Raw genomic sequence first — 26,765 nt, 5'->3', positions numbered from 1 at the left:
ACTTTTTTCATTCTTGTTTAAATTTGTAATACATATATATATATATATATATATATATATATATATCTCGTATCTTAGCTTTTATCAGGTTTTGGTGGAGGGGGAGACTGCCCGTCGGACCCGCCGTGAGTTGGGAGCCCCTGGCTGTTTCCCTGGTGCTGTTGGCTTTGAAGAGGCTGAGACAGAGGGTGCCACTCACTATGTGGGGGGTGAACTGCCACCAAGTGATCTGTCTCATGACACACCTTTTATTGTTGGGGACAACCGCAGCTATGGAGGCTACTGGAATCGGCCACTGGATCCTCGCCGTGGCTACCTCATCTACCTGCAGGCTGCCAGCCACCACCGGGGGGTGAGCAGGATGAGCTGTAAAGTGAGAGATGGGCAGATAGAATGCAGATACAACAGTTTATGTGTTTCAGAAATAATACTTAGCAGCACTTAAAGGAGTAGTTAAGTATACACTCAAACACCAACGTTGTGACAGTCCTGTAAATGGTATTAATATACTAATTACGTTTTCCTAGATTTATTATGAGTTGTATGAGTATACAACACATACATGTAGTGTTTGCATTTTAATTTCAGAGCAATGATTTACTTACATTTGTTCGGGTTTTAGCATATTCCATATACAAATCAAGCCACATGGCCAGTAGTGACACACTCAGCTCAGATTATGGTGTTCATGCATTAAAGAACAACAATTTACAGTCTTGTGGGAGCCCATAGTTTCTCATATGTTTGTCTTTTTTATAGGAAACCCGTCTTAATTGTGTTAGAATTGCAAGAAAAGGTAAATATGCAAACTATAATTGGTTGTGTTATTTTCTCACTGTACTTATTCTCTCCTTCATATCTTCCAGTTATGCCTGCTTAAACCATCTCTCTATGATGTCCTTCTGCATTTTGAGGTTTCATTTTGCCTTGTATTGTCCTCTATCCATTTAGTATCCATTTTTCTTCACTGCTGAACTCTCTAACATATCTGTCCTCTTCACAGTATCCTGTAAGGACAACTAGCTCTCTGCTGTAGGCTCTAATGCATCTTTCCTCCACATAGCACCCTGTAAGGACAGCATCCGATCTTCTGTGGCTCCACAGCGCTCTGAAGAAATGGGTCTGATGCTGGGAATTTGTGCTGGTGGCCTGGTGGTGTTCATCATTTTGCTTGGGGCAGTTATTCTTATTGTCCGTAAAGGGTAGGTGGAAAATCTGAACAACGACACTGATTGGCTATCTAACAGGAATCAGTCTGTACTACTTGAGGCAGGGTACAGTACAATATCTCTGGCTGTTGGATTGTTATGCTTAATAGATCCCGAGTGATATGGTAAATTTCTCTTTATACATCTGCATGCCATGTTATGGTGCAGTGCTGGTGTGGCTGTTTGTGCTTGTCAGGGTGCAATCCAGTTTGAACCTCTTATACGGGAGTGATGTTCTGCACGTCTCTTGTCAGAATGTGATGTTCTGCAGTTCTTATGCTTTCCTACTCTTCTCTCTTGCTTTCAGAAGAACACAGTTCTCTTATGCTTACTATCCGTAAGTACACAAGCTTCACACATTATCAGGGGTAGAACTTATGGCTTGTCCCACTTCTCCAAGGTGTTTGAGACATAAAAGGCAGATGGACCTGAAATGTCTGAAGGCAAAGTTAAATAATAGCATAAGAAGGAGAGAGCCACGACACACTAATTTTAGAGTAAAACAAGTCCCACCCTCCCTGTAAATTCCCCTATCTCTTTCACAGGAAACCAGTGAGTCTGACTAAGTCAGCACTGCCATCTCGTCACGAGAAGTCCAGTGTTGTAGGACCTCGGGAACATGCAAAGACTTCAGATCAACCCACCCTGCTTCAGGAGGAGGCAGCCCTGGCCTTCCTGCACAATTATAGTAGTCGAGGTGAGATTAGTTCTTCTTATTCAAAATAACATCAGATAATATCCAGAATCTTAGAGTTTTAGTCTCCAAAAGTGAATAACCTGAAAAGGGGAGTCATGTGCCAACTATTAGAGTTTCATTCACCAAAACTGGAAAAAGAGCTGGTCAAAGTTTGTAGAATAGGCTTTGGGCACATATGAATACTTTTGTTTTTTATTGCTTCACTCACAACACTTACAAAAGAAGGCTGCATTCTTATCATTATGCAGGTTTGAGCTGTTCTTAAATCCTACATTTACAGTATGCTTCATAAACCTTTGCTAAGCTAAATAATCAGGACCAACCCAAGAAAGTATGCTGCCTGGGTTCAGGAATAAAATGCTTCCCGCTAAAACCACACCAACCAAAAACATGCTCACATCCATTATATGATACCCATATTAATGCACACAGAAACTCAAACTAATACACCCACCTAGAGACTTGCACTAACATACCCACTCAGACACTCACACTAACACAGCCAGCCACAAACTAACACACACAGCCTAACTCACACACTAACATACCCAGACATACACTAGCATACCCACACAAACACACACACATAAGCATACATACACTAACATACCCAGACACACAGACACTCACGCTAACACATACCCACTCACACAATCACAACCAGGGACATTAGCACATAGTAGCTAACTCAACTGGACACACACCAAGGCACTAAGATACACACACTACAGTAACATACCCCCACACACAGAAACATACCCCTACACACTATAACATATACACACACATAAACATAACTACACACAGACACAAACAGACGTACACTAACATATCCTGGCAAACTCATACACACTAATATTCTCTACTTTTTTGTCTATTCAGGTGAGACCCGATGTGGATCTGTTACAGAGGCCAGTAGTCTCCTGGGAGGATCTCCGCGGCATGGAGGGGGGAGAAAGGGGTCTCCTTACCACACTGGTCAGTTACACCCAGCAGTGCGAGTGGCGGATCTTCTTCAACATATAAATCAGATGAAGGTGGCTGAGGGCTATGGCTTCAGGCAGGAGTATGAGGTAGGCTGTACACTCCATACTTTTCTTTTTTCTATTATGCAGCATAGTCAGCATAGATTATATATAAACAGAAATTTGGAAAACCAATAGCCATTTTAAGGTCCCCCCTTAATTCAAAATGCACCTTACTTATAGATATTCCCCTCTGCCCCCCAGATATGCCGCTCTGTCCCCCCAGATATGCTTTATGCCCCTAGAAATGCCAGTCTGCCCCCCAGCTATGCCGCTCTGCCCCATATATGTGTTATGCCTCCTAGAAATGCCACTCTGCCCTCCTGAAATGCCACTCTGCTAGATATGCCACCACCCCCAGACTTACCAATGCACCCCCAGACTCCCTGGTGTCTGGCGGGGACCTGCCGGTGGACGTTTGCGCGAAGTGCGCAGACAAGAGAAGCACAAGCGGAAATGTCGGCAGCGGAGGTTGTCTACGCGCATCGCTCAGACGTCCACCGGCTGCCAGAGAGTAGGATCCAAGTCTCCTGCAGCGCCCCCGCTCGGCACCTGGAACTGTATATCCCGGACGTCGGGCGAATTGCACATCCCTGCGCTAAACTCCGATTATAGGCCGCACCCCCACTTTAAAGACTTAATAATACGGTGTATCAATTTCATTGCTTTCAATACAACATCTTCTTCATTTACATTTTTGCATTTTTCTCATAACCTAGAACAGGCATGGGAAACACAGATGGTTCTGATGTATGAAATAAGCTGTTGTTTTATATTTAGGATGTTCCCTGAACATAAGTAGCCACTCATGCATTACTTTGCTTCCAAGTAATTATATATATATGGGGAGAATTTGTCCTAAATTAAAGTACAATGCCTGGAGTATCACAGATTTGTAATCCTACAAAGATATATATATCACAATACCCGTATGATTATGAAGTACATACGATGCATACGTTCAAGGCATAGGCAGATTAAATTTGAGGACATTTGTCATTTTCATACTTTTCTACATCTGTTAGCCAGCAGGGGCAGCCTCAGGTTCTGGGGAGTCCTGCACAAATATTACACAACAAATTTAAATGCATAAACTTGAAGTGTGAATCTGTGTGGATAGGTTCCCCCCATTATGCTCTAAGGGCCCGCTAAGGCCATTGTGGGCCCTAAGCTGTTGTATCGTCTTATATATATATATATATATATATATATATATATATATATATATATAACAGAAACCCCTGATTACTGGTATTTAGCAAATAGTTATTTTAAGAAGAATTACAAGAAAGTGTTTTTTTTTTACCCTACAATGAAGCTACACTATTAACATTGTGTCTTTCTTCTCCTTCGAATGTTTTTCTTTCAGAGTTTCTTTGACTGGGATGTGTCCAAGAAGAAGGATAAAGGGAAGGGAAGACAGGAAGTGCCACCAAACTGTAAGTGACCAGGGATGGGGCCAAATATTTTAGTGCAAATACCTTAAACATGTATAAATACTCCAGATCTGAGTGCTGCTAAGCATTACTTTCTCAAGTTTTCTTCATTTCAGATGAACGGCACCGTGTCAGGCTTCATCCTCTACAGGCAGAGTGCAGCTCAGAAGAGATCAATGCCAATTACATAGATGTGAGTATTTAGGTGTTTACGACTACACAGATTATCTACATTGTGAATTAATGTACCGGAATACAGTTGAGGAGCTATAGTGGCAGCAGGAGTCCCCAAGTTTCAGTTGACATCTCTCGACCATCTCTGCAGTAGCCTTCTATGTGGTTGGCAGAGGGAGCAGATATTTCTATCTTCATCTTCTGTCCTCTCTTGTTGCCGTTGCCCTCTGTTACTAAATGCACCAGGATAAGACATCATATCTCGCTGCTGTCAGTAACAGAATGTGTGGGATGGAAGTATGGAGGAGCGATCACACAAAGCTCCAGCTCACCCTGGTAGACACCGGTGTAGGGATGCCAGAAACTTGATAAATATTTGTACATTAATAAAATAACATGATATGTTATAATACTGTAAAGGAGTATTGTACATCACCAGCTTAGCACCGACATTCTACATTGTATAATGATCATGAGTACACTGATAATTAACATGCTCTACCGTATGCTGGACCCTTGTTCCGTTAATAAGCATATTGCATTGGTTTGTGTGTCCTAATGATTATCAGTGTTCATAATGAACATAGCAACTAGCTACTGGTTAATAGAATCTATATAATAATCACACATTTATGATTTATCTGCAATGCATTATAAAGTATATAACTTGGGATATTCTTGCACAATTATTTAAAATATATGTGATCCCTAGGGCTGCTTAATGTGCACTAGCACTTGGCAAGCATGCCCATGTACATGCAACATCTCATCAGATAACAGTCCTTTGGTTAGGATGAAAGATAAATGCAGAATTTCCCCACTAAACACCAACAATTAGCAGATAAAATGTAGAAATGGTTTGGACTAAGCATGAAAAGCAATTGTGATGTTTAAGTGGTAAAAGTGGACTATTGCTCTTTTATGACTTTGCACCTTAAATTGTTCCAGTTTTTGACAGCATTCTACATTTCATTTAAGAAGCTAGAAAGTTTTTTTATTTGGGGGGTATAGGATCTAGATAGGTTAGGGAAGGATATTTATGTTTGATGATGGTTTAATATAAAAGGGCATTTTGTGCAAACTGTGTTTATTGATGATGGAAATTAGCTGTTAAACAATAAAGTGGAGATTAGGTATGTTGGTTTAATTATGTTCGTCACCTACATCACCTATGTGTGAAAACACTGGTGATAAAAGGCAATGAAATTAAACCTGCAGATATATTACGTTATTTGAATAATATAGAGGAGCTGAAATAGGCAACCCATAAAAAGAGTCAATGATACACATGAGTGGGCAATTCATTTACAGTGCTATAACCTTTTAAGCAGAGATGAAGGAATATGCCTAAATGGGTATCAAGTTGATTTTTGAAGGAAGATTGTTGTAAAAGGATCACCAGCCCTGTTCACTTTGTTATATGACACTCATGATGATGATGATGATAAGAAATGTGAATAGGAATATTACAAACCACCAAATACTGAGGTTTGAAAAGACCAACCTTGGAATGTTGAAAAACGGCACAAGTGGTCACGGTTTTAATTATTTCATTGATTTTAACTACTAGAGAATTGGTGAAATGAGACCTGTTTTCTTGTTCATTCAACCACTTCATTAGCTGTTTCTCAGTGTGTTTACAATTTTCTTTCTATTGGCTGTAGGACAAGGCTTTGCTGGAAAAGGTTATGTCAAATCATAAGTCATATTCAACTAAGATGCTTATGGGAAATAGTAATGAAATCTATGCCTTATCAGAGATTGCCTACCTCATCATTAAATCAATTCATTAATCACATCCATGTATCAGATAAATACATTTAATTGAAGACATTTAGGAAGACAGTACCTTTTTGGAATATCGTGGAAAAATCTTCTTCTGACTGAAAACATGGTGTATATTTTGAATAAACATATTCTAAAGCTGATCCAATGGTTATAAGAAAGAGCGGGACCCTCATAGGTTGCATTAACTGACAAAGGGAGAATTAAATAGATGGTAACTTACATTATAGCTACACCACTATAAACCAGAATAAAAAGCTAAAAAAAAAAGAATAAAACAGCTAAAGAAATAAGAACAAAATGCTTTGTACATTTTGTCTGGTATTGAGCCTTTATTTATCAGACAGTGGTGCCATTATGAGACCTCATAATGCGGTCTCTTGAGAATTATAAATCCATATCCGTTATATCCAGAACCCTTAACAGGGCATTATTTTAAAAAGCATTAGCCTTTCTTTGACATTATTCCCCTACCATCTCCCTTTGCAACTTGTATTCCCTGCTTCAAAGGATGCAGCTGTTTTCATCCTAATGCTTCCAATATAAAAGAGACTACCAAACACCTAGAACAAAGTGCTTCTCTCTGACCTTACGGCTAAGGGCACATTTAAGTAGACATGGACAAGTTGTGTTTATATAGTTTAGATACTTTCCCTAGAAATTGTTTCCAATATTTTTTGGGCCCAAAAGTATTATTAGCATTAGTTTGGAAGCTAGGCTCTGTGCTGAATCTGTTCAGACTTAACACCTTAGCCCCAGGCTATGTTAATTCAATAGCCTGAAAGATCTGTCTAATGTAATGCAAAAAAAAAGCCTTATATAATAAAACCTGGGCAGGTTGTTTATCCAGTTAATATGGCTATATACACAATGAGGTCATGGTGTAGTATGTCAGCTATGACCGGAAATGCATTGTGGGAGAACCATGTTTTATGTTTAATGGATTAATCTTGATTTATAATATCTTTCCATGTCTGATCCCCTCCAGTATTTCTCTTGAAGACCTAAAACATTGCATTCACACCACAAAAGTTTATTCCCTGTCTCACATACATTTTCCAATTGACTGACATTTTTATCTATTAACTTTTGGTACTCAATTAATTCTAGTCCAACACAGCATTGCTCCTTCTCGATATCATTAACCTCCCTATACCCCTAATATTGATCATTCGTTGTACCACCCTGCATTATTATCATGCAGTTGCTAACATATTAATTTAGCCAACATCCCGTATAAATATTATCTTATTTTCATTATTATTTCAACTCCCATATCACTATTTTCTAATTTTCACCTCACACCATATTGATTTTCTTCAATATTGGCAACAGCAATACTATTATTATCTTGCCCATACTAAAATTTTCTGCTAGTGCTATTATTCTGCCTCCAAGTTCATTGACCTTGAAGTGACATTATATTTACCCTTCCCTTGCAAACACCACTAGCCTATACATTGTACGATTGATTAAGCCCTACAGATTTTTTTTTATAAAATCATAATTTCCAAAACGCTGTAACATTAAATATACATGGTGTTGTTTAACTATTTGCTGTATCACTAATGAGAACTCTTTACATCAGACCACAGTGACTTTCTACCATTGCTCTTTTTGTTTTGCTTTATAGCCATTGTTTTGTCAATTAAAATAAAGCACAACAGACTTTATTACCACATATGCTAGAATATGTAATTGAAAGTCATTTGTATTTGATACTTTGGAATTTTATGATCGGTGCACAGATGTTATGCGTACAGGCCTTAAAATGTAAGCTACTGTAAGCCAGGGGTACTTAAATACAATTGGAATTTCACATAATGGCTGGCTTGAAATGCTTGGAGACCTATCATTTACCCATTAACAAAGGTTTGTTATGTTGGCAAATCTAAATTGTGGAAATGATTTACCTTAGAAACTGCCAGGGGAGGGCTGGCAGCCCAAGGCCTGGGGGGCAAGTCTAGTCAACTGGCCCATTCCGCCACCAAAGCGGCTGCGAGCGACATTGAAAGCGGCCGCCGTGCGGCAGTCACTCCACCGGCGCCTAATGAAATCAAAGCGGCCGGCGTGCACACACCGCCCAATGACTGTGCCTCAGCTCTTCATCCCACCCTTTTAAGATGTAGGACAAAGAGCTGAGGCACAGCCATTGGGTCTGACTGATGCATGATGAGTACCGAGAGTATTTGGCACCTGTGGCATATACTGTATGTAGCACGCCCCCACACACACACACTTTAAAACTGCATAGTTTCTATGGTTAGGCAAACATTGACAGGGGTACAGCATAACTATTATATACTGAGGCACACATTGACGTCAATGCGTGCCTATCACTATACATTGAGCCAGACACTGACAATACTGCACTACAACCCCTATCACTATATACTAAGCCAAACATTGATGTGGTGTAGGCCTACCACGTCAGTGACTGGCTTAGTATATAGTAGGGATGCACCGAATTGAAAATTCTGGACCTAAACTGAAAATTCAGCATTCACTTGGCCAAAACCAAAAAAAAACAAAACAAAAACTTTAAAATACTTTATTAAAAGTAACTCACCAAAATTAGACAAAAAAAATTCAACAATATTAATTAATTTATATATATATTATATATATATAATTAATAGCAATCACACTCCTATCATGCCTAGGCAGCCAGTATATGCTGAAATCTGGGCATGAAAGGAATGTGATTACAGCCTCCCTATGCCATGCTATCGCCCAACATTTACACATCCATGCTATCTGAAACCCTCGTTCACAAACATTCAGCATAACACCCATCACTCTCACACACTATCCACTCTCCCTGAATCTTGTCCTACCTTTCTTCTGTCACTGTCACTTTTCCTCCTCCTCTTCGTTCTTCCTCTTCTTCTCTGTCCTGTCCTTCCGGTGCGGAAGACGGTGGACGTGGCTTCAGTGTTTTTCTCAAATCCCGGCACACAAGTCCTGACGCACAGCCACAGTTGCCGCGACGGCACCCCTCAGATGAGCGGCAGCCACGTACGCTACCGGCACGACGGCCGCATTCAATCCAGCCGCAAACTAAGCGGCTGCGTTGAATATCCGTCTGCCGGTCATCCGGCCGGCCCACTGGCCCGGATTCAGGGCGGCCTGGGGGGCAATTGCCCCCCTGCCCAGCCCGCCCCTGGGAACTGCAGATAATTTTTTGAAAGTTTTCATACACAAGGTGTAGGAACACGTTTGTGTCAATGTATCCAATTCTGGATCCAATTCTGAAAGAAAGGGTTATGGTTTTTTTTTACATGAGCAGTGCTGTATTTATTTTTGGTGCTGCCCTAGGCCTAACCTGGGGCAATGCCACCAGCCACACCTTCTGGGCCACCATCCTTCTTCTGAGTGCTGGGATATGATGTCATATCCCAGAGCACCACCTTTTAAGGACACATAGTGCAAGAAATTAACTATGGTGGGATTGTGTAACTGGCTCCCTTTGAGAGGTCAGTGACCTCCCTTTTAACTGGCCCATTGATCCGCAGGGCGTCTGATTGCTAAAAAGGCCTGGATATGCCACTGCACGTTATCCTGTCTAGCAGGTTAGAGACCATTCAGATTCTTAAGGGGAGAAATCATTATGAGTTTGGTGGCTTAGCATAGAGGCAGCTTCTCTCACTTTACAGGCTTTGAGAGGTATATTATGGTCACACTTGGTGATGTGACAAAATGTGTACCATGTGTTAATTGCTTTCTAGATTGCTAATGTTTTGTATCGGCTGACAACTTCTTTATACTTCTGCTGTTATTCTGCTCCTTTTATTTCTGCTAATGCATCTTTTCTTTTCTCTGCTTCTTCCCTGTTTTTCTCTCATTGCCTTTTTTGCACCCAACCCTTATACTTGTTTTTTCTTTTTCCCAATTCCATTCTCCTTTCCTACTTTTTTCTCATATTCTTCCTACATGTTCACTCTTTCCTTCCTGCCCCTTATGTCCCACTCTGACCCCCTTGGTCCTTGTCTCTATCCACGTTCCTGTCTTTTTCCTCTCACTTTTGTTTTACTGTCTGTGGGATCACCTGTAGATCCGGATAAACAGAGAAGTGAGTATCAAGCTTGTGATCCTCTACCCTACCTTTCCCACATCCAGGTGCCTTGTTGCCCTGGGAATAAACCTAGAATATCAGATCTATGGCATAAGCCAATCAGCATCCTCTATCCACAGGAACTTTCAGAAGTACAGCAGTGTAAAAGGCCGAAGCTATTGTCATTGGTAATCCCACTACTTCATTAGCATTGCAACATTCAGTCCATTCATATGTTCCTTTAACTATTTCTCTTTTTCCACTTAATTATATTGCCTATTCATTATTAGTATTACTTGTACTTGCTCTTCATTTTCGTATAACCATTCCCCAGGTTTTATTTCCCCATCTACCGCTCTCAATATAATCAATCAGCCCTACATTAAATCTCCTTCTTTATTCCCTCTTATCTCACTTTGTCCATACAATCTACACTTCTCCCTGACAATATATTTCAAAGATTACTCCTCTAAAATCCTCCCTCATACATATCATGTTCCCTAGTAGCCATTTTTCTTCTTCTTTTATCTCTCTTCAGTACTCACTACATGTGTTCTTCTCCCTTTTTCTTCATTCTTGTTTTACCCCTAATCCTTTTTACCTTTCCCCTAAATCCTTTAATAGAGCAAACCAAAACAAATAATAATGTTTTGGCTCATAAAGCTATTTTTACCTGCAATCTCAGAAACGAGGCCTGCTTGGATAGTCAGAGTTAAGTGCATTATTTCATGTAAGGTTTATACTTAAAGTAATGTAGTGGCTTATACTATGTACCAAACCACCCCACACATTAAACACCCCAGATAAAATCTTAATAAAATAATTTTTGAAGTTTGTCTTGCTTTAATATTACTTTTAACATCCTTCTTATCACCTAGCCCTCCTATCAGATAATGAACTGAAAAGTATGTGCCCTCTTCTCCTTTCCTCTTAATTCCTCTCCTCTCTTGCTCTGTGGGATCATCATATTTCATAGCATGCTTTGAGTTATATGGCACTCAGACAGATAGGACACTTTTATATGTTTTTTCTTGTTCTCTTTTCTCAGGGCTACCACAGGTCCAACCATTTTATTGCTACTCAAGGTGAGTCGTTTTGCAGAAAAAACAAACACATAAGTTAATAGATCAGATGTGGGATGCTGTAATAGTGCAGTTCAAATCAACAGTAATTTATTATTTGTAGTAAGCTGTTAATATTTAAAATTGTTAATCTGAGGATAATGTATGGGTAACTAAATGATCTGTACATAATGTGCTAGCTTCATTGGACATATACTGCAAATATCTTGTAAGGGAGTGGAACATCACATACACGAAAATTGGTTCAATACATATCATAGCTTTATTAATTCATCACTACTAATCTCCAAAGAAATAATGTTTTGTTTATACATTGGCTGTGGGTCTTGTGTGATTAATTGACATGCCATTTTCCCCCCACTTCAGGTCCAAAACAAGACATGATCTATGATTTCTGGAGGATGGTTTGGCAGGAACATTGCTCCAGTATAGTAATGATCACCAAGCTGGTGGAGGTTGGAAGGGTAAGTTGTAAAATGTAAGAAGTACCTTTGATAGAGATAGAATGTGTAAAGGGGAGGTGTTTTATAGAGAATTGGATGGCGTTATAGGGAGAGGTGTGTACCAGTGTTCTAATTCTCAGAATTTTACAGTAATGTGCATAGAAACAGTAAATATGTTTATAAATGAACAAATAAAATATGTTTTTTCTTCTAAATGCCTTATTCATTTACATAAATAGATATCAGTAGGTTACAATTTCACAAAAAACCTAATTAAAGCTTCCAACTTCACCACCTACAAGAAAAGTGGCGTTTAAAACGTTGGTATGATGTAATGAAATAGTTGGAATTATAGTTTTGTATAGATTATGTGAGAGGGAAAGTTTCAGTGAAATTAATATAGCTGTATTGGTCCAAGATAAGCCTTTAGTCAAAGGTAACACTTCGAATTGAGCAAACATAGAATAGGTGTTGTCAGTCACACCTCAAACGTCCCTCGAGGAATCAGACTTCTGGAGTCCAGAAAGCTTATATGATTGTGCAAATTTTCGGCGTTTGTCCAATTAAATCTGTCACCATCAACATTTTATAAATCTGATCTGAACCCCAGAAAGGGTTCTTTAGTAGGATGGTTTAGCACTGCTGTCATAGTGACCTCTATTTACCTTGCCAACAGAATTATTTTTAATGTCTCCAAATGCAACCACCTTCCAATCTTGGAGAGATTGCTGACAAAAGATCAAACTACAAATGACAAGAATGACTTTGGTCCTGGGAAATCAATTCAGCTTAGAAAAGAATCATTAGCTGAGCAGCCAATAAAATCCCTGGGAAGAAACGCCCAATAAATGTCCTGCCACATTCAGATGTATAAGGGTTCATTTACATCGGCCAAGTAGTATTTCTTCTCAGAGTGATTGCTTCTTCCTTTTACCATAGCAGAATGATTGACAGGTCTTTTTTTTTCGAATCTGTACTTTTGCTTGTTTTTCACCTACTGAATTCTTCTGTAACATCACATCTGTTCATGCTTTATGATTTCACAGAACTTGCTGTTACCATATGTTGCTTGGATTCAAGTCTTACTGCTGTTAGCTTGGCTATTAGTCAGTGCAGGTGATTCTGTGAGATTGTGCAGTCTTTGGCCTGAAACAGAGCAACTGATATTATAAGATGCAGAGAGGATCCATACATTTTTAAATTCGCTGGATATTTCAATTGAGCAACGAGCAGTATTTCTTTTGAATGAAATATGTTTTATTCTGCATAATCTACTTTAGCCAAGAATCAATATGGTATCAAAGGTATCTCAGCATCATGTGTTTGGGTTTTGAGCTCCATGGGGCTTCCAATGAATAGCCATGGCAGAGCAAATAGGAACTGCTGTGGTATAATATAATGTCACATAATCTACAATAAGGTTACCCAACAGGTAGTTTTAGCAGCGGTAACTTAATGTCCATGAATTCTGCTTTCTGTGTATTTACTAAAAAAGGTGGTGTTCTAGTTAATACTGGTAGTAAACAAGTCACTGTTACATACCACATTATTATTCCTAATACTAATTGCATATGGTATATTAGTGATTTTTTCTTTTTTTAAAAAAACCTATGTTACTTTCTGATGCATGTGAGCGTTTGTAAATGTGTGAGGTGATACTTGCACACATTGTAGTAGAATAATGAATTCCAAAATGATACCAGCGTTGTCCAAAGTAAGATTCAAACTTTATTCTAACTTAAAAAAATATTACTGCATTAGGAGATCACAGTCTCATGCATTTTTCTTCAGAGTCTTACTCATAGACAAACGAAATAAGAAAGCACACCCCATTTAATATTGACCGATTCACCTGAGAAGGGGCAGACATCCAGCTGTTTCGCATATGTGCTATTAACACACTAATGAACATATCATTAACCCTTAATAATCCTAACATAATTAATATCAATATAAAGAGGCAGCAACTGAAACCTAATACATAATCATGATAAAAATACACTCCAATTCATAAATACCATAATTCATAATCGTAATTTAGTTACTACAAACAAGATTATTTTTATGTAAATCATGCTAAACCCAATTAAATCAAATAAAAATTCAAAATCAGTGAATTCATAATGATCAAGATATACTCAGATAAACCTAATAGAATTATTCAATATATAGTGATGATGCAGGTTCTTTAATTTATTCAACATAACAGTTTAATTCTCACTCTCCATTGATGCCTGTTGGAGCCTTTAACCCTAATTTAATCCCTTAGGGACCAAGCTGTTTTTTTTTTCTTTTTGTGCCCTTCGTGACATTTTTGCAGCGCTCGTTTAGCTGTAATTTTCTCCTCTCTCATTAAGTGTACCCACACAAGTTATATAATGTAAATTTTATCATATCATATAACTATAAAAAATAACAAATAATAAAAATATTTTTCTGACTTTTATTTGAAAAAATATTTTACTCATAAACAAAAGCTAATGGAACTGCTAAATAGATTCTATTTGTCCTGAGTTTAGAAATATCCACTGTTTTTATGTTTCTTTGCTTTTTTGCAAGTTATAGGGCAATAAGTACAAGTAGCATTTTTCTATTTCAAAATATTTTTTTTCAAACCTTGTAATCCTGCCATGTCTTTGAAGATGGCTAATTCAACTTACCCCCATCAAATCGTATGTTTTGAAAACTAGACACCCCAGGGTATTTCAAATGCTGGTATTGTAACACTTTCCATGCACTAATTTTACCACTAGCATTTGTCAAAGTTTGTGGTAGTAATGTTTTTTGTTTTTTTACACAAATTGTGCTTCAGGTATAGATGTCACATGGCTTCTGGTATATGTCACTTCCAAATAATACCCTATTATGTCACTTCCAAATAATACCCCATTATGTGTTCAGCAACATATCCTGAGTACAGTGATACCACCCATGAATGGGTTTGTAGGGTTTGGGGGGCAAAAGGCCACACTTGGGACAAGTTCAATTCAGTTTTTTAAATATAAATTGACATCTCTTCAGCCTACCCCCATGTCCTATTTGGGACATCTTTTGAAGCCGGCCAATTCTGTTTACCCTCATCAAACTATATACTTTTGAAAACTAGACACGCTAAGGTATTTTTAATGCTGGTATTTTATATATTTCCATGCACTAATTATACCACCGGCCTTTGCCAAAATTTGTGATGGTCATTTTTGCTGTGTGAAGTACACATTGTACTTCAGGTATGAATTTATTGCTCCGGGTATACATCACCATTTTTATTGTTTTACCACTATTATCTGAAAAAGTATCGCCTCTATATTTGGCCCTACAATGGGCTCTATTAATCACTTTTAGTGGATACCCCCTGTAGAAAATTGACTGTGCTTGCTGTTCAAAATCCAACACAGAGAAGTAATTTCTCTTAAGCTATATTCATTTTCTAATGGTATATTATTTAATACATGTCTCGGGGGGCAACTGGAATAATGTGTTTCCTGCAAAGGGTTTCCGGTAACCTGCTGTACATACTCTATTACACACAGTGCTAGATACATCAAATCTAAGAATGAGATACACTAATGGTCATAATTCATGGTGAACTCTAAATTAAGATCATTATTGTTCAAAATATTTTTTATATATGTATATACAGTGCCCTCCACTAATTTAGGGTCTTTTGTAAGTATGACCAAAGAAGGCTGTGAAAATGTGTCTTTATTGTTTAACCCTAACAGGTGTAGCTCTATGTAGATGTAGTGTTAAGCACATCATGTTTCAGCAACACATCACTATATAAAAATCAGTATCCTCTGCAGAACTAAAACAAAAACAAGATTACAGTTCAGTATATACTGAAAAATAATTCAGTGGGGTTGAAGTTGCTCCCGTATAGCCCAGAGCAAAAACAAGTGGGACCTATTACAACTATATTGTTGCACACAGCCAGAGATCTTTATGCAAGTGTTGGGCGAAATTAGATATTTGCATGAAATATTCTGGCTATACCTTTGGTGGCTGTTAAAGCTGAAGAATGAAAACTTAGAATTTGTGATAATAGCTTTATGGAGGAACCACACATTGTCAAACATGTTCTAGTGTCAGGGAAGCATGTCACAGCTCCATACTTGGTGAAGAAGTAGAATTCCAATGCAATATTCACTGACGATTCATGAGGGATTAATAAAACATCTGAACATCAGAACAGTAAATAAAGGAAACAGCAACTGACAGATGCTTTTTAGTTCAGAATCTATTTTATTGCATTTTATCTCGGATGTGAGTTTCCTATAAAATTGTACTATTATACCATCCATTGTTGCATGTAACATCCTTACAGTTAATTAAAAAAGATGTAATTAACAAGTTGAGTACAGTTTAATAAATATACTTTGTAATGGGGAACTCACTGGGTTTATACAAGGAGTTTGTGGGTAAAGCCTTGGTTTCCAGAGTCTCTGGGACAGTTTTTTGTTTTTGGCAATGACTACTCCTGTCTACATTCCTTATCCCCTGCACACCAAAGGCTGTCCAGACTAACCTTGCCTCTATGTTTGACTAGTCCCAATATGTGAATATGCACCAGCACAGGCGAAAAGCATTAGGCTTCTGTTAGCTTTATTTTTTCTTTGCCACTGATGTTCTTGTTACTGCACTTTATTCACAATAAATCTTTAAAGCAAGTGAAGAATTTTCAACTTTTTTTCTAACCTTGGGGTTGATGCTATCTTGGAAGCACTATATCACTGTATATTACAAAGGGCAAACACATTAGATATTCTTCTGAAAGGAGGGCTGTGTGGGCCCTTCATGGTGCATAAGAAATCTCAAGTAATATTAAGGGCAAATGCAGACCTTTTCACAGGAGAAACGGACCAGGGTTTGCCCTTGATATTGCTTAGTTATATTAAGGAGATGTTCAACTCTCTTGAAAAACATTTTTAGTGAATAACTTGAGAGCCGAGATAACGATGTAAATAAGCAATCATTTCAAAGACAAAGGAGGCAATTCATCTACACAATAATTCAAGTTTAAACACATTTTTTTTCTGTTTATATACACAATACTGTGACTTTGAGAGCTGCAAAACATAACGATTACCTACCAAACATTCTGAGCTTTTGAGGAAGGGAAGGGAAGTGTCAGGGGGATTTGTTTTCCAAAAAATGGACACTTGGTAGGCATGTGTTTTTCTGTTTATGAGAAGTAATTTTCATAAATAAATAGAACAATATAATAAAGGTATTCTCATGAACCAGACTGACCAACCTGAATGCCAACTAATTATATCTTCCTGCCAGACCCAGCTAAGCCAGGCTCTGGAAAACCTTTCACAGACAACACACGCACAAGTCCAAGCAGGTAATGCTACACTTGGAATATAGGATACAGGCGGTGTTGAAGCTGCCCCGAATATGCAATCAGCTTAGCATACATCCACTGAGTGCAGCGTAAGGCTTCACTAATTATAATGAAATGATTAAATCGAAAGAGATTGTTAATGTGCACCTCGGTAGAAAGTCAACTTCAGCAGTAACACCAGTATTGTCCAAGATAGAATTCGGCATGAGGAGAACACAGTCTCACGTGTTTTATCCCACCAGGCTAAATCATTGGCTCAGGGAACTTCTCAACCTCTCATTTAACCCCTTAACGACACTTGTCCCAGGCACATCATGAGTTTAAAGGTGTGTAGAAAGCGATCTAAGACCGCTTTCTTCTAACGAACGGTGTTGTTATAAGGCATCAATCTTCGCTCAGCCAGTGTTACTGCAATGCCTCAATATCGAGACATACAGCAACACCAAAAAATATGCAGGGGCACTGTATGATCACTTTACAGAGCGATCATGTTCGCCATAACATGCCTTTCAAATATGGTACTGTCCTGCTGGCAAGAGCTTCATAAAAAAAACATAAACACAGCACACATATTAGTTTTTTATCAGTTTTTTTATTAGCTTTTGTAGATAAGTAATATATAGTATGATCAAAATAATGGTATCTAATGAAAGCCCCTTTAATATATAATTCTTGTGTTTACAGTAAGTGAGAAAGAAGAAAGGGTACAAAATACCTGTTTTGTAATGAAGGAGTTTATTTCGTTGTCCTAAAGTTTGTGGCAGCAACAGGTGCCTTTTAAGGTATTTTTTTATGGATTTGTTGCAGTGTTTGGTCATTGTAACAAAATGTTGTCAAAATCTCAAAAATGTTTATGTGCAAAGTGATAGGCATTGCTTACCAAATATTACCCTCAATGTAGCATTGCACTTTTTTGTTTAATGTGTGCTTGATTTGGAAATGGTTTAAAGTGCTTCTTTCCAATTAGTCTCATGTTACATTAGCTTGATGTGATTATATTTGTGACCAGATGGGGATTGACAAGGGGAGCAATTATCTTCTGGCCTTCAGAAGATAATTGAAAAAAATAAAGAAAATGGTGAATTGCGAAAAAAAAATAAAAAGAGAAAAAAAATAAAAAGGGAACATTTTCTTTTTTAAAGTGAAAAGGAGGGTACATTTGAATCATGTTGTTTGTGCATATAGCCAAAAAGTCCAATCAAGGGCACCATTAAGTTCATTATTGATCCTCCCGGGTAATTACTTGCACACTGTAGGAGTCTGTATAAGTAGTTTTTTACTATATGCACAAACAACAGAATATTGGATATTTACCCCCCTTTTTTTTTTAAAAAAACGTTTCACTGTCACTTTTTGTGGTCAGTTTGTGAAAATTTTGAACTGTGTAAATACTTCCCAGGTGGGCTTCATGATGAACTTAGCTTAATGGTTTTCAAAATTGTTCTAGATGGTGTCCTAGAATTTTGGACATTTATCCCTTTTTTCATTTTCCCTTTGTATTATTTTTTCTGTTTTTTTTTTACACATGATTTTTTGATGATGGAAACATATTCTATACTTTGTAAGCATGATTATTGCAGAGTAAAGTGCTGTATGCATAGTATATCTCATTGCAATATTTTTCAGTGTTGGGCTACTTTATCATTGGTCCACTTGGGTGCACTTTCCATCACAGGCTGCAAGTTGCCAGCCATCCTCTGGAGGCATACAATCCATGTTGCTTTATTTAGCTTCTGTTACTTGGATATACTCGTGTACACTGATAATTTGTGATTAATACATATTCCTCATATCACCATCTGCTCATGTATTTAACTTGAAGGATGAAGTTTATGGATGCCTATATTTTGCCTTTTCATATTTAAGCCTCTGTTGAGCTGATTGGCAAGAATATACATTACACATAACATCATTTTTTAGCGCAATAGTACCACTAGTTAATTAAAAAGAAAAAGTTAGATGCACATGTTCCAAATAATATATATGCGTCCCTGCAACATAAATGTTATTTCATGTACTTTCATATAAAGCGATTTTATTTCACAGGTATTTTTTGCTAAATAGTGTTACTTTATATGAAATATATACAATAAAGCATTCACTATAACATGCACATGTAAATCTGGTTTTAGGCTTGTATGGAACAATATGCACCTTGTATTTTTGTGCATGATTCACAACCTGTTCAAGTTCCACAGTGTGTGATTTTGTTACAAATTTAGATTATTCTATTTTTTGATGTGAAACGAATGAGGCAGCTACCCAGGGCCTGAAAATCTAGGAGTACCACAGAGGTGTCTCTTGTCTGCTTACTAACACAAGCAGCGAGAAATAATAAACAAATGCAGGTTTTAATTATCTCATTCTGTTTGTAATCAGTTATAAAGCAGGGCTGTATATACAACATATGTAGTTGCTTGAAATAAACCAATGCTAGTTTAGGAGGGAACTAAAACAAAAGAAATATATTCACTGTCACTTAAAGAAATATTTTGCTTCCTCTCATTCACTTTTTTATGTTTTTTTTTTTTAAATTTAGATAAATATAAAACATAAAAAATCTGTAACAATAATGTATTTAACAGTTTGTACCACCCGACAGACAACACAATGTGTTACCTCATGTGTTTCCTATGCATATCTGGAGTGGGTTATTGTAGCTTTTTTTTTCCGCATCAGTAAGGGACTCAATCCCACTTCTGAAGTTTTTATTAGTTTCACTGCAGAAGGTGTATGGTCAGTCATATTACCAGTACGTGGCTGTGACATGTTTGACTTCTTCTCCAAGTTTTGTTCCCAAGAAACACCCTTGTGCTTCCATTTCTTACATTTATTATTCCAGATACTTTGACATTTTCTATAAGTAGAGTATGTTTACATGGTGTCTAGCTGAGAATACCTCAGTGGCAAACAGTTGCCGTCGTTTCTCGACTTATCTAGAACTGAACCATAGTTACATTATGATCAGCTTCATTTTCTTCTAAGTGTATGCACATTGCTACCTAGTTTATGGTTTAATGATTCTCATAGAAAATGTTATTTAAGCAAATAAGAAATATATATGAAAGAATTGGGTCTATCGGTCACAAACAGAGGAAGTATGGTCCTGTATAGAGATGGAAAGAGCTACATAGAGTGAAACAAATATAGATTGGGAAGGCATCATCCAGAAAGCCATGATAGTTTGAGGAAGATGTTATAAAATATACCCAAAGAGATAGGGGGAGCTGTAGCAAAATCTTTGTGAACAAACTAGAAGAAGTTACAAAGACATATAGAAGGTATATGGTAAGTACTGGAAGTTCTCTTGCATGGTTAATATCATTAGTATTGTTGCTGTGTTGCACTGACGGCTAATTAAGAACAATGTTCCTTTCATCACATCATTTTTTAAATGGTGTATTCTCGTAAATCTACATTAACTATAATGATTTTGTTTGGTCTCTGCTGGTCTCATTTTCCTTGCTCATTAACTGTCTTCCTTCAGAACCCTTCGAAATACTGCTGACATGAACTCAATGTAATTAGCTTAATCCCCCTTTATAATTGTGTGCATTGTATTATATCCATCACAGTGGCATGCGATTAATCAACTTTGGGAACTATAAATCTCTTTGCTTTGTGTTATCCTTAGGTGGGTTGGACAGACTTCATTTCCCAAATATGTACTTTTTGGGGATATTTATATAGTTCTTACAAAAGGAGCGTAAGCAGGTCCCTTGTCCATAGTTCATGGGTGCATCACTATATGATTCAATATTATTTACCTGCCCACACAGCTTATTGTTCTGTTCACATTTAACTTTGGTCATGGCATGGTTGTTGAATGTTTCTTTTCAAACTGATTTTGTGTATAGATCTTCCATGTGTCATTCCTGCAATTATATATTGTATATAAATTTTTCCTTTTTTTTTAAAATTCAAATAACTTTCAAATAAATGTAGTTACTATTTCGAGAAAACATAAAGTGGGGATGTGTATGAAGAATCCAGCCGTACACTTATATCCCACTGACATCCTATGTAGCAAGCACCGGAGGTGAAGGCTGCAAATGAATAGTTGGAAAATAGCTTTAAAAAGTTAGCATGCATTTTTTTCTCATGATATTGTCCTTGTCAACTTACTTTACACAGGTGAAATGCAGTAAGTATTGGCCTGAGTCCACTGAAACATATGGAGATATTCGGGTAACCTTACTTAACACTGAGACGCTCGCGGAATATGCAGTGAGGACACTCGCCTTAGAGAGGGTGAGAAATATTGGTGCTTCAGGTCATAAAATATTTCTTAGATACATATTCTGTAACATATAGTTAACACTGTAATGCATCACCATATTGAAGATACGAATGGGTTGAACTTGGAATAAAACAACATGTAAGAGACATCGAGCTTGTTGAGGTTATTTCAAAATGCTTTTAACATTTACTTGGGACAAACATCTGTAAGTGAGATGGGAGACAAAGTGAAAATTTAGCAGTGGGTAAATATTGTGGTCTCTTCAATTTTATTCAATTGGATCCCTATTGACTTATGTGGGAACATTTAACATGCACTCTGTGTATTCAGCACAACCTAGTAAAGGTAGTGCTGCACGAAGACAGAAAATAAAATAGTGTATTTACTAATCTGGTTTTGAATCATGCTGCCTGCAGCAGATGTGCTTTCTTCATCGATGTCACTTAAGCATCAGGAAGGCAAAATGAACAGTCACTGTTTAATGTGTATTTGCTGTTGTAAGTTTTGAAAACTAGAAAAGGGCAATGTGGAGGTATATAGAAATTGTAGCAGTCGTGACTTTTTTATACACTGACAAAATAGCTGACTTGAGCTGTGATAATGCAAAGAGCATGTGAACTGGGAATCTTTTCATTGACCACGTTATTTCTTTTCACTCCTTTGCTTTGTAACCAAGGAGTTTGCCAGCACTATAGTTACACAAGCTGAATGGTATTTATTCCATTAGCCCACTATTATAAGAAGCCAATTATGAACTAATTTATCCAGACACTCAGGCAGTCACTGTAATTGTAAATCTCTTTTTTTTATTATTTTAACCAGGAGATGCTCATTGTGTAGTTCACATTCTTCATTGGCTTCTTCTCTGAAAGCACATTCATTATGAAATGTTACCTTTCTAGCTCGCATCAGATCAGCCATAAAACTGTGCTTATTTTGCCCTTTGTCCAGGGATAGTAACATTTTGTGGAAAATGTTAGAACATAACTAGCATACAAGAAGTTCAGTGGGAGGGGAAGAGTGGTTTTGCAGGGTACCTGTGAGGTCTATACATGTTTACCTTTGTCGCAAACAAACAGTATTCCAATCTTCGGTGGTTTGGATCACTGGCATCCTAAACGTTTAGCTATGTATTATTATTAATTAATTAAATCACGTAGGAACCAATGTCACCTTCTTCTGTCTGTCATGCTGCCTTCTCAAAGACCTTGCTTTTATTTCAGCGAGGTTACACAGTCAGACATGAGGTAAAGCAGTTCCACTTCCTCTCGTGGCCAGAGCATGGGGTGCCATACCATGCAACTGGTCTTCTTGCCTTCATACGCAGAGTCAAGTCCTCTACTCCACCTGATGCAGGACCTGTTGTAGTGCATTGCAGGTGAATGACTCTGACAAGTTCATTGTCATTGTGTTGTCTTGTCTCTGTTTGTCACTGTACAACATTTGAAGGTGGCAATTCATAACCATTTTGCTATGTCTCTCAGTGCTGGAGCAGGAAGGACAGGTTGCTACATCGTCCTGGATGTGATGCTGGACATGGCTGAGTGTGAGGGGGTTGTGGACATATATAATTGTGTGAAAACTCTTTGTTCTAGACGAATCAACATGGTGCAGACACAGGTGAGCTGAACAGTTAACCAGTGACTATATTGTAGCGTTAGAGAGAGGTTCCGCGAATAGTTATGGACCCCATTATATCTCTAGGAGCAGTATGTATTCATCCATGATGCAATCCTTGAGGCCTGTCTGTGCGGAGATACTGCTATTCCTGCTTGTGACTTCAAGCAAACATACAAGGAGATGTTACAGATAGACACACAAAGCAACTCTACGCACCTAAGGGATGAATTCCAGGTGACATAGATACAATAAAGTTCTAATACTTTGGTTCTCACACAGCATTCTGCTATTCTTGCAAAAATATATTCAAGTACTGTTCCCTAACATACACATGGCTAGCTTTGTAATGTGCTCCTTTCAAATGTTGATCCACTGGATTATACCTGCCATGTTCTTATGTGTTTGTACACTTTTATAACATATGCTTGCATATTAATACACGCATCTTTACATATACAATATCACTCAGTTGTGTGTTATTTCTTATCCATATTTTTGTAATACACATATTTTGCCTGAAATTACCTTGATTTACAAAACTTAAGTATTCAAACAGTCCTTTCCAGTTATGCTTCATACACCATTACGGTATTTTATTAATACTCCATACTCACCAAAGACATTTTGCTCTTTCCACTCCTGTATAGACTCTGAATTCAGTGACTGCACAGCTCGGTGTAGAGGAGTGCAGCGTTGCCCTTTTACCCCACAACCGGGACAAAAACCGCAGCATGGATGTACTACCTCCAGACCGTTCTCTCCCCTTACTGTTATCTGCCCATGGTGAGGACACAAGCAATTACATTAATGCTGCCTTGGCTGACGTAAGTATTTCTTGTATTGTTCTTGTATTATTCCTAGCATAGTCAGTAATGAAACCTTAGCGGTTCTTGGCTATTCTGCTTGTAATGTTCCTGTCTCGAGGCAAGTGTTCTACACTTCTGTTTTTGTTAAGTCATAAGATCCTAATTTAGTTGTACAAATATCTCAGTACATTCAGAGCAAGACATGAAGGTTCCATTTTTAGGTAATTCCAGATATAGGCCTCCTTGAGTTTCAGAGCTATGATGTAGGTACCATATCTAAAATGTGCATGTTCTTCCCACAGAGCTACAGAAGAAGCTCTCAGGTGATTGTAACTTTGCATCCTCTGCAAAACACAATTACAGATTTCTGGAGGCTTGTTTATGACTACGGTTGTACCAGCATTGTTATGTTAAATCAACTCAACCAATCCAATTCTGCATGGGTAAGTGCCAGCCACTACTGATGAGACTACCGAAAAAAAGTGAAAGGCTTATACACTTTTTAAAGTGCTGTCTTCTAATTTTCCTCAGCCTTTAGTCCCTCCACTCTCCATATTCCTAGCATTGTATAGTTCACATAGTGCATTCTTGCATGTGCCACATTTCTTCTATTAGCATTTAGAAATGCTTCTTGCAGTGTATTTCTTAAAATGCTTCCTATTTCCTCTTAAACATCTGTCACTGACCACATCTCTGACATGTCCTCTTTTTGCCTACAACCCACCTGGAACATTGGTTCTTCGTCATTATTTCTGCAGCCTATGGCTTAGTTGTATTTCTTCTCCCATATGTTGCACATTAGCCTTGTCTACAGTACTGGCCGGACAGTGGTATCTCTCGTTATGGGCCTATGGAGGTGCAGTTTGTTTCTGGGTCAGTAGATGAAGATGTGGTGACTCGTCTGTTTCGTGTGCAAAACATCACAAGGGTGAGTGGCTGTTTTAGGGGAATGTATAAAACACCATCAACTTCTTTACCTGTAAGATCTGTATATATTCTTATTCTTACAACTCTGTTTTATTATGTTGCCCCCCCCCCCCATTTTCACCTTATGTTCTCAAGTTAAGCACTCATCGGCTCTTTCCATCCACTTTTTTTTGCTGTATCATTCAACTTCTAATATTTCTGTTGTGATCAATACAGGATGAGCATCTCCTGGTGAAACATTTCCAGTACATGCGCTGGTCTCCATACAGAGATACCCCAGACACTAAGAGATCCTTCCTACAACTTCTGTCTATGGTGGAGCAGTGGCAGGAACAAAACAGAGAACACAGGACCCTTGTACACTGTCTGTATGTATCGGTATAGTCTCACATTGAAGTCACTCTATGTCAGTATGCAGGAATAGGTTAAGCCACCACATTTAGCATGCCTTTGGTAGAAAAAAAATGTAATACATCTTCCAGTTTATGAGGTGATACTGTTTCACTTTTTATGGCTTTAGCTGAATAAAAAGGTTACATTGCCACATTCCAAAGGACACCACCACAAAGTAGGCTGCACCACTAAACTATATAATGCTCCAATAGTTAAGGGGATTAGATCACCAGATTTCCAAGGCAGCATTACACAATGAGTTACACATTCCTACTTTACATTGTTCAAAAAAGGGTTACTATACTACACATAGAACAAACAGGTTACAATGCTGGATTTCATAGGACTTAAGTTGGACATAGGTTATACCACCACTATTCATATGGCTGTGGCAGAAAGGTTACACACCCATACTTTGGATGACTTTGTTAGTGAAGTGGTTTTGATATAAAGCTTTGACTCTGCAGGAATGGTGGAGGCCGCAGTGGAACATTTTGTGCCTGTGGAATGCTATGTGAGATGATCCAGTGTCACAGAATAGTCGATGTGTTCTATGCAGTCAAAAGTCTGAGGAATGTCAAACCAAATATGGTGGAGACGCTGGTAAGAGATGCAGTAGGGCAATACAGTGTTTTTCACACAGAATGTCTAGAACAGGGACAATTTAAATGTTTTGGACATCAATAGGACAGAACAGGTTTTTGCATTTTTTCTTCAATTGGGCAGCTAACTTGGATGGAATTTGGAGTGTTGCTAACATCTTTCTTTCCTCAACAGGATCAATATCGTTTCTGTTATGAAATTGCCCTGGAATACCTGGAATCTATTGATGCAAGATAGTACTCAGCAAAGCTTTAGGTGACAGTCCTGTATCATTTGCGAAGCAGATATAGCTAGATGTCAACTGCCAAAACAAAAGGGATTTTAATCACCATTTTCTTGCTAATTTAAAAGGGCTTCTGTTAACTAACCCTGTATGTATAAAAAGTCCCCTAACTTCTCTGTTATGGGATTAAAGCAGAAGTCCTACCAATACATGTGTGTACATATTTATACCTGTATATATACGCAAAAGGTTGGAAAAACTCTGGCCCACAGTATCTTATGCTAGAACACTTAACCAATTTAACTTGGTGTATACTAAAATGAATAGTATGGATGCACACAGATACTGAAATGGATACTAGTTCTCTTGGGTTAGCAAGGTCTGTGGGATGTAAGCAACAACTAATTCATGTTATTCCATGGGATCTGCTACAATATAGGCATCTCTCCGTGTTTAATACTGTATATGACAATAAAGGACCACAGGTTGTAATGCACTACCCTGATCAGAAAGGCAATGGTTTGCCTGTATATGTAATTAATGTCCCTGTTTGATCCTCTACACTACACTGTACAATACGTTTGCAATTCTTATCTGTATATAAGGGTAAATGATGTATTAACCTCATACATGGGGTTTTTTTTTACATGCTTTATTCTACTCAAATAAACTGCTTGTTTTTCTTACATTTGTGTCACTGTG

At 37.9% G+C, this 26,765-nt stretch overlaps 1 protein-coding gene across 1 annotated transcript in view; it reads left to right on the top strand.

Annotated features, from left to right (window-relative positions):
• LOC149286293 (receptor-type tyrosine-protein phosphatase U-like) overlaps nucleotides 1–26,077 on the top strand; it is a 33,705-nt gene extending 7,628 nt beyond the window's left edge. The window contains exons 11-31 of the mRNA XM_089494324.1: nucleotides 79–352; nucleotides 760–796; nucleotides 1,064–1,202; nucleotides 1,516–1,545; nucleotides 1,754–1,905; nucleotides 2,788–2,978; nucleotides 4,300–4,369; nucleotides 4,483–4,559; nucleotides 10,380–10,397; nucleotides 11,428–11,464; nucleotides 11,828–11,925; nucleotides 21,386–21,502; nucleotides 22,715–22,869; nucleotides 22,976–23,111; nucleotides 23,196–23,345; nucleotides 23,759–23,935; nucleotides 24,220–24,360; nucleotides 24,720–24,844; nucleotides 25,054–25,212; nucleotides 25,705–25,840; nucleotides 26,015–26,077. Of these exons, the coding sequence (XP_089350450.1) occupies nucleotides 79–352; nucleotides 760–796; nucleotides 1,064–1,202; nucleotides 1,516–1,545; nucleotides 1,754–1,905; nucleotides 2,788–2,978; nucleotides 4,300–4,369; nucleotides 4,483–4,559; nucleotides 10,380–10,397; nucleotides 11,428–11,464; nucleotides 11,828–11,925; nucleotides 21,386–21,502; nucleotides 22,715–22,869; nucleotides 22,976–23,111; nucleotides 23,196–23,345; nucleotides 23,759–23,935; nucleotides 24,220–24,360; nucleotides 24,720–24,844; nucleotides 25,054–25,212; nucleotides 25,705–25,840; nucleotides 26,015–26,077 (2,482 nt within the window). The remainder of the gene's footprint in view (nucleotides 1–78; nucleotides 353–759; nucleotides 797–1,063; nucleotides 1,203–1,515; nucleotides 1,546–1,753; nucleotides 1,906–2,787; nucleotides 2,979–4,299; nucleotides 4,370–4,482; nucleotides 4,560–10,379; nucleotides 10,398–11,427; nucleotides 11,465–11,827; nucleotides 11,926–21,385; nucleotides 21,503–22,714; nucleotides 22,870–22,975; nucleotides 23,112–23,195; nucleotides 23,346–23,758; nucleotides 23,936–24,219; nucleotides 24,361–24,719; nucleotides 24,845–25,053; nucleotides 25,213–25,704; nucleotides 25,841–26,014) is intronic.
• Nucleotides 26,078–26,765: the final 688 nt, after the last annotated feature.

The sequence above is a fragment of the Sceloporus occidentalis genome, unplaced genomic scaffold (assembly GCF_023333645.1).
Source record: "Sceloporus occidentalis isolate IW3139 unplaced genomic scaffold, rSceOcc1.0.p SCAF_71, whole genome shotgun sequence".
In the NCBI taxonomy this organism is placed as follows: domain Eukaryota; kingdom Metazoa; phylum Chordata; class Lepidosauria; order Squamata; family Phrynosomatidae; genus Sceloporus; species Sceloporus occidentalis.
The sequence above is the reverse complement of the archived record's forward strand: the minus strand, read 5'-3'. Positions and strand labels throughout refer to the sequence as shown.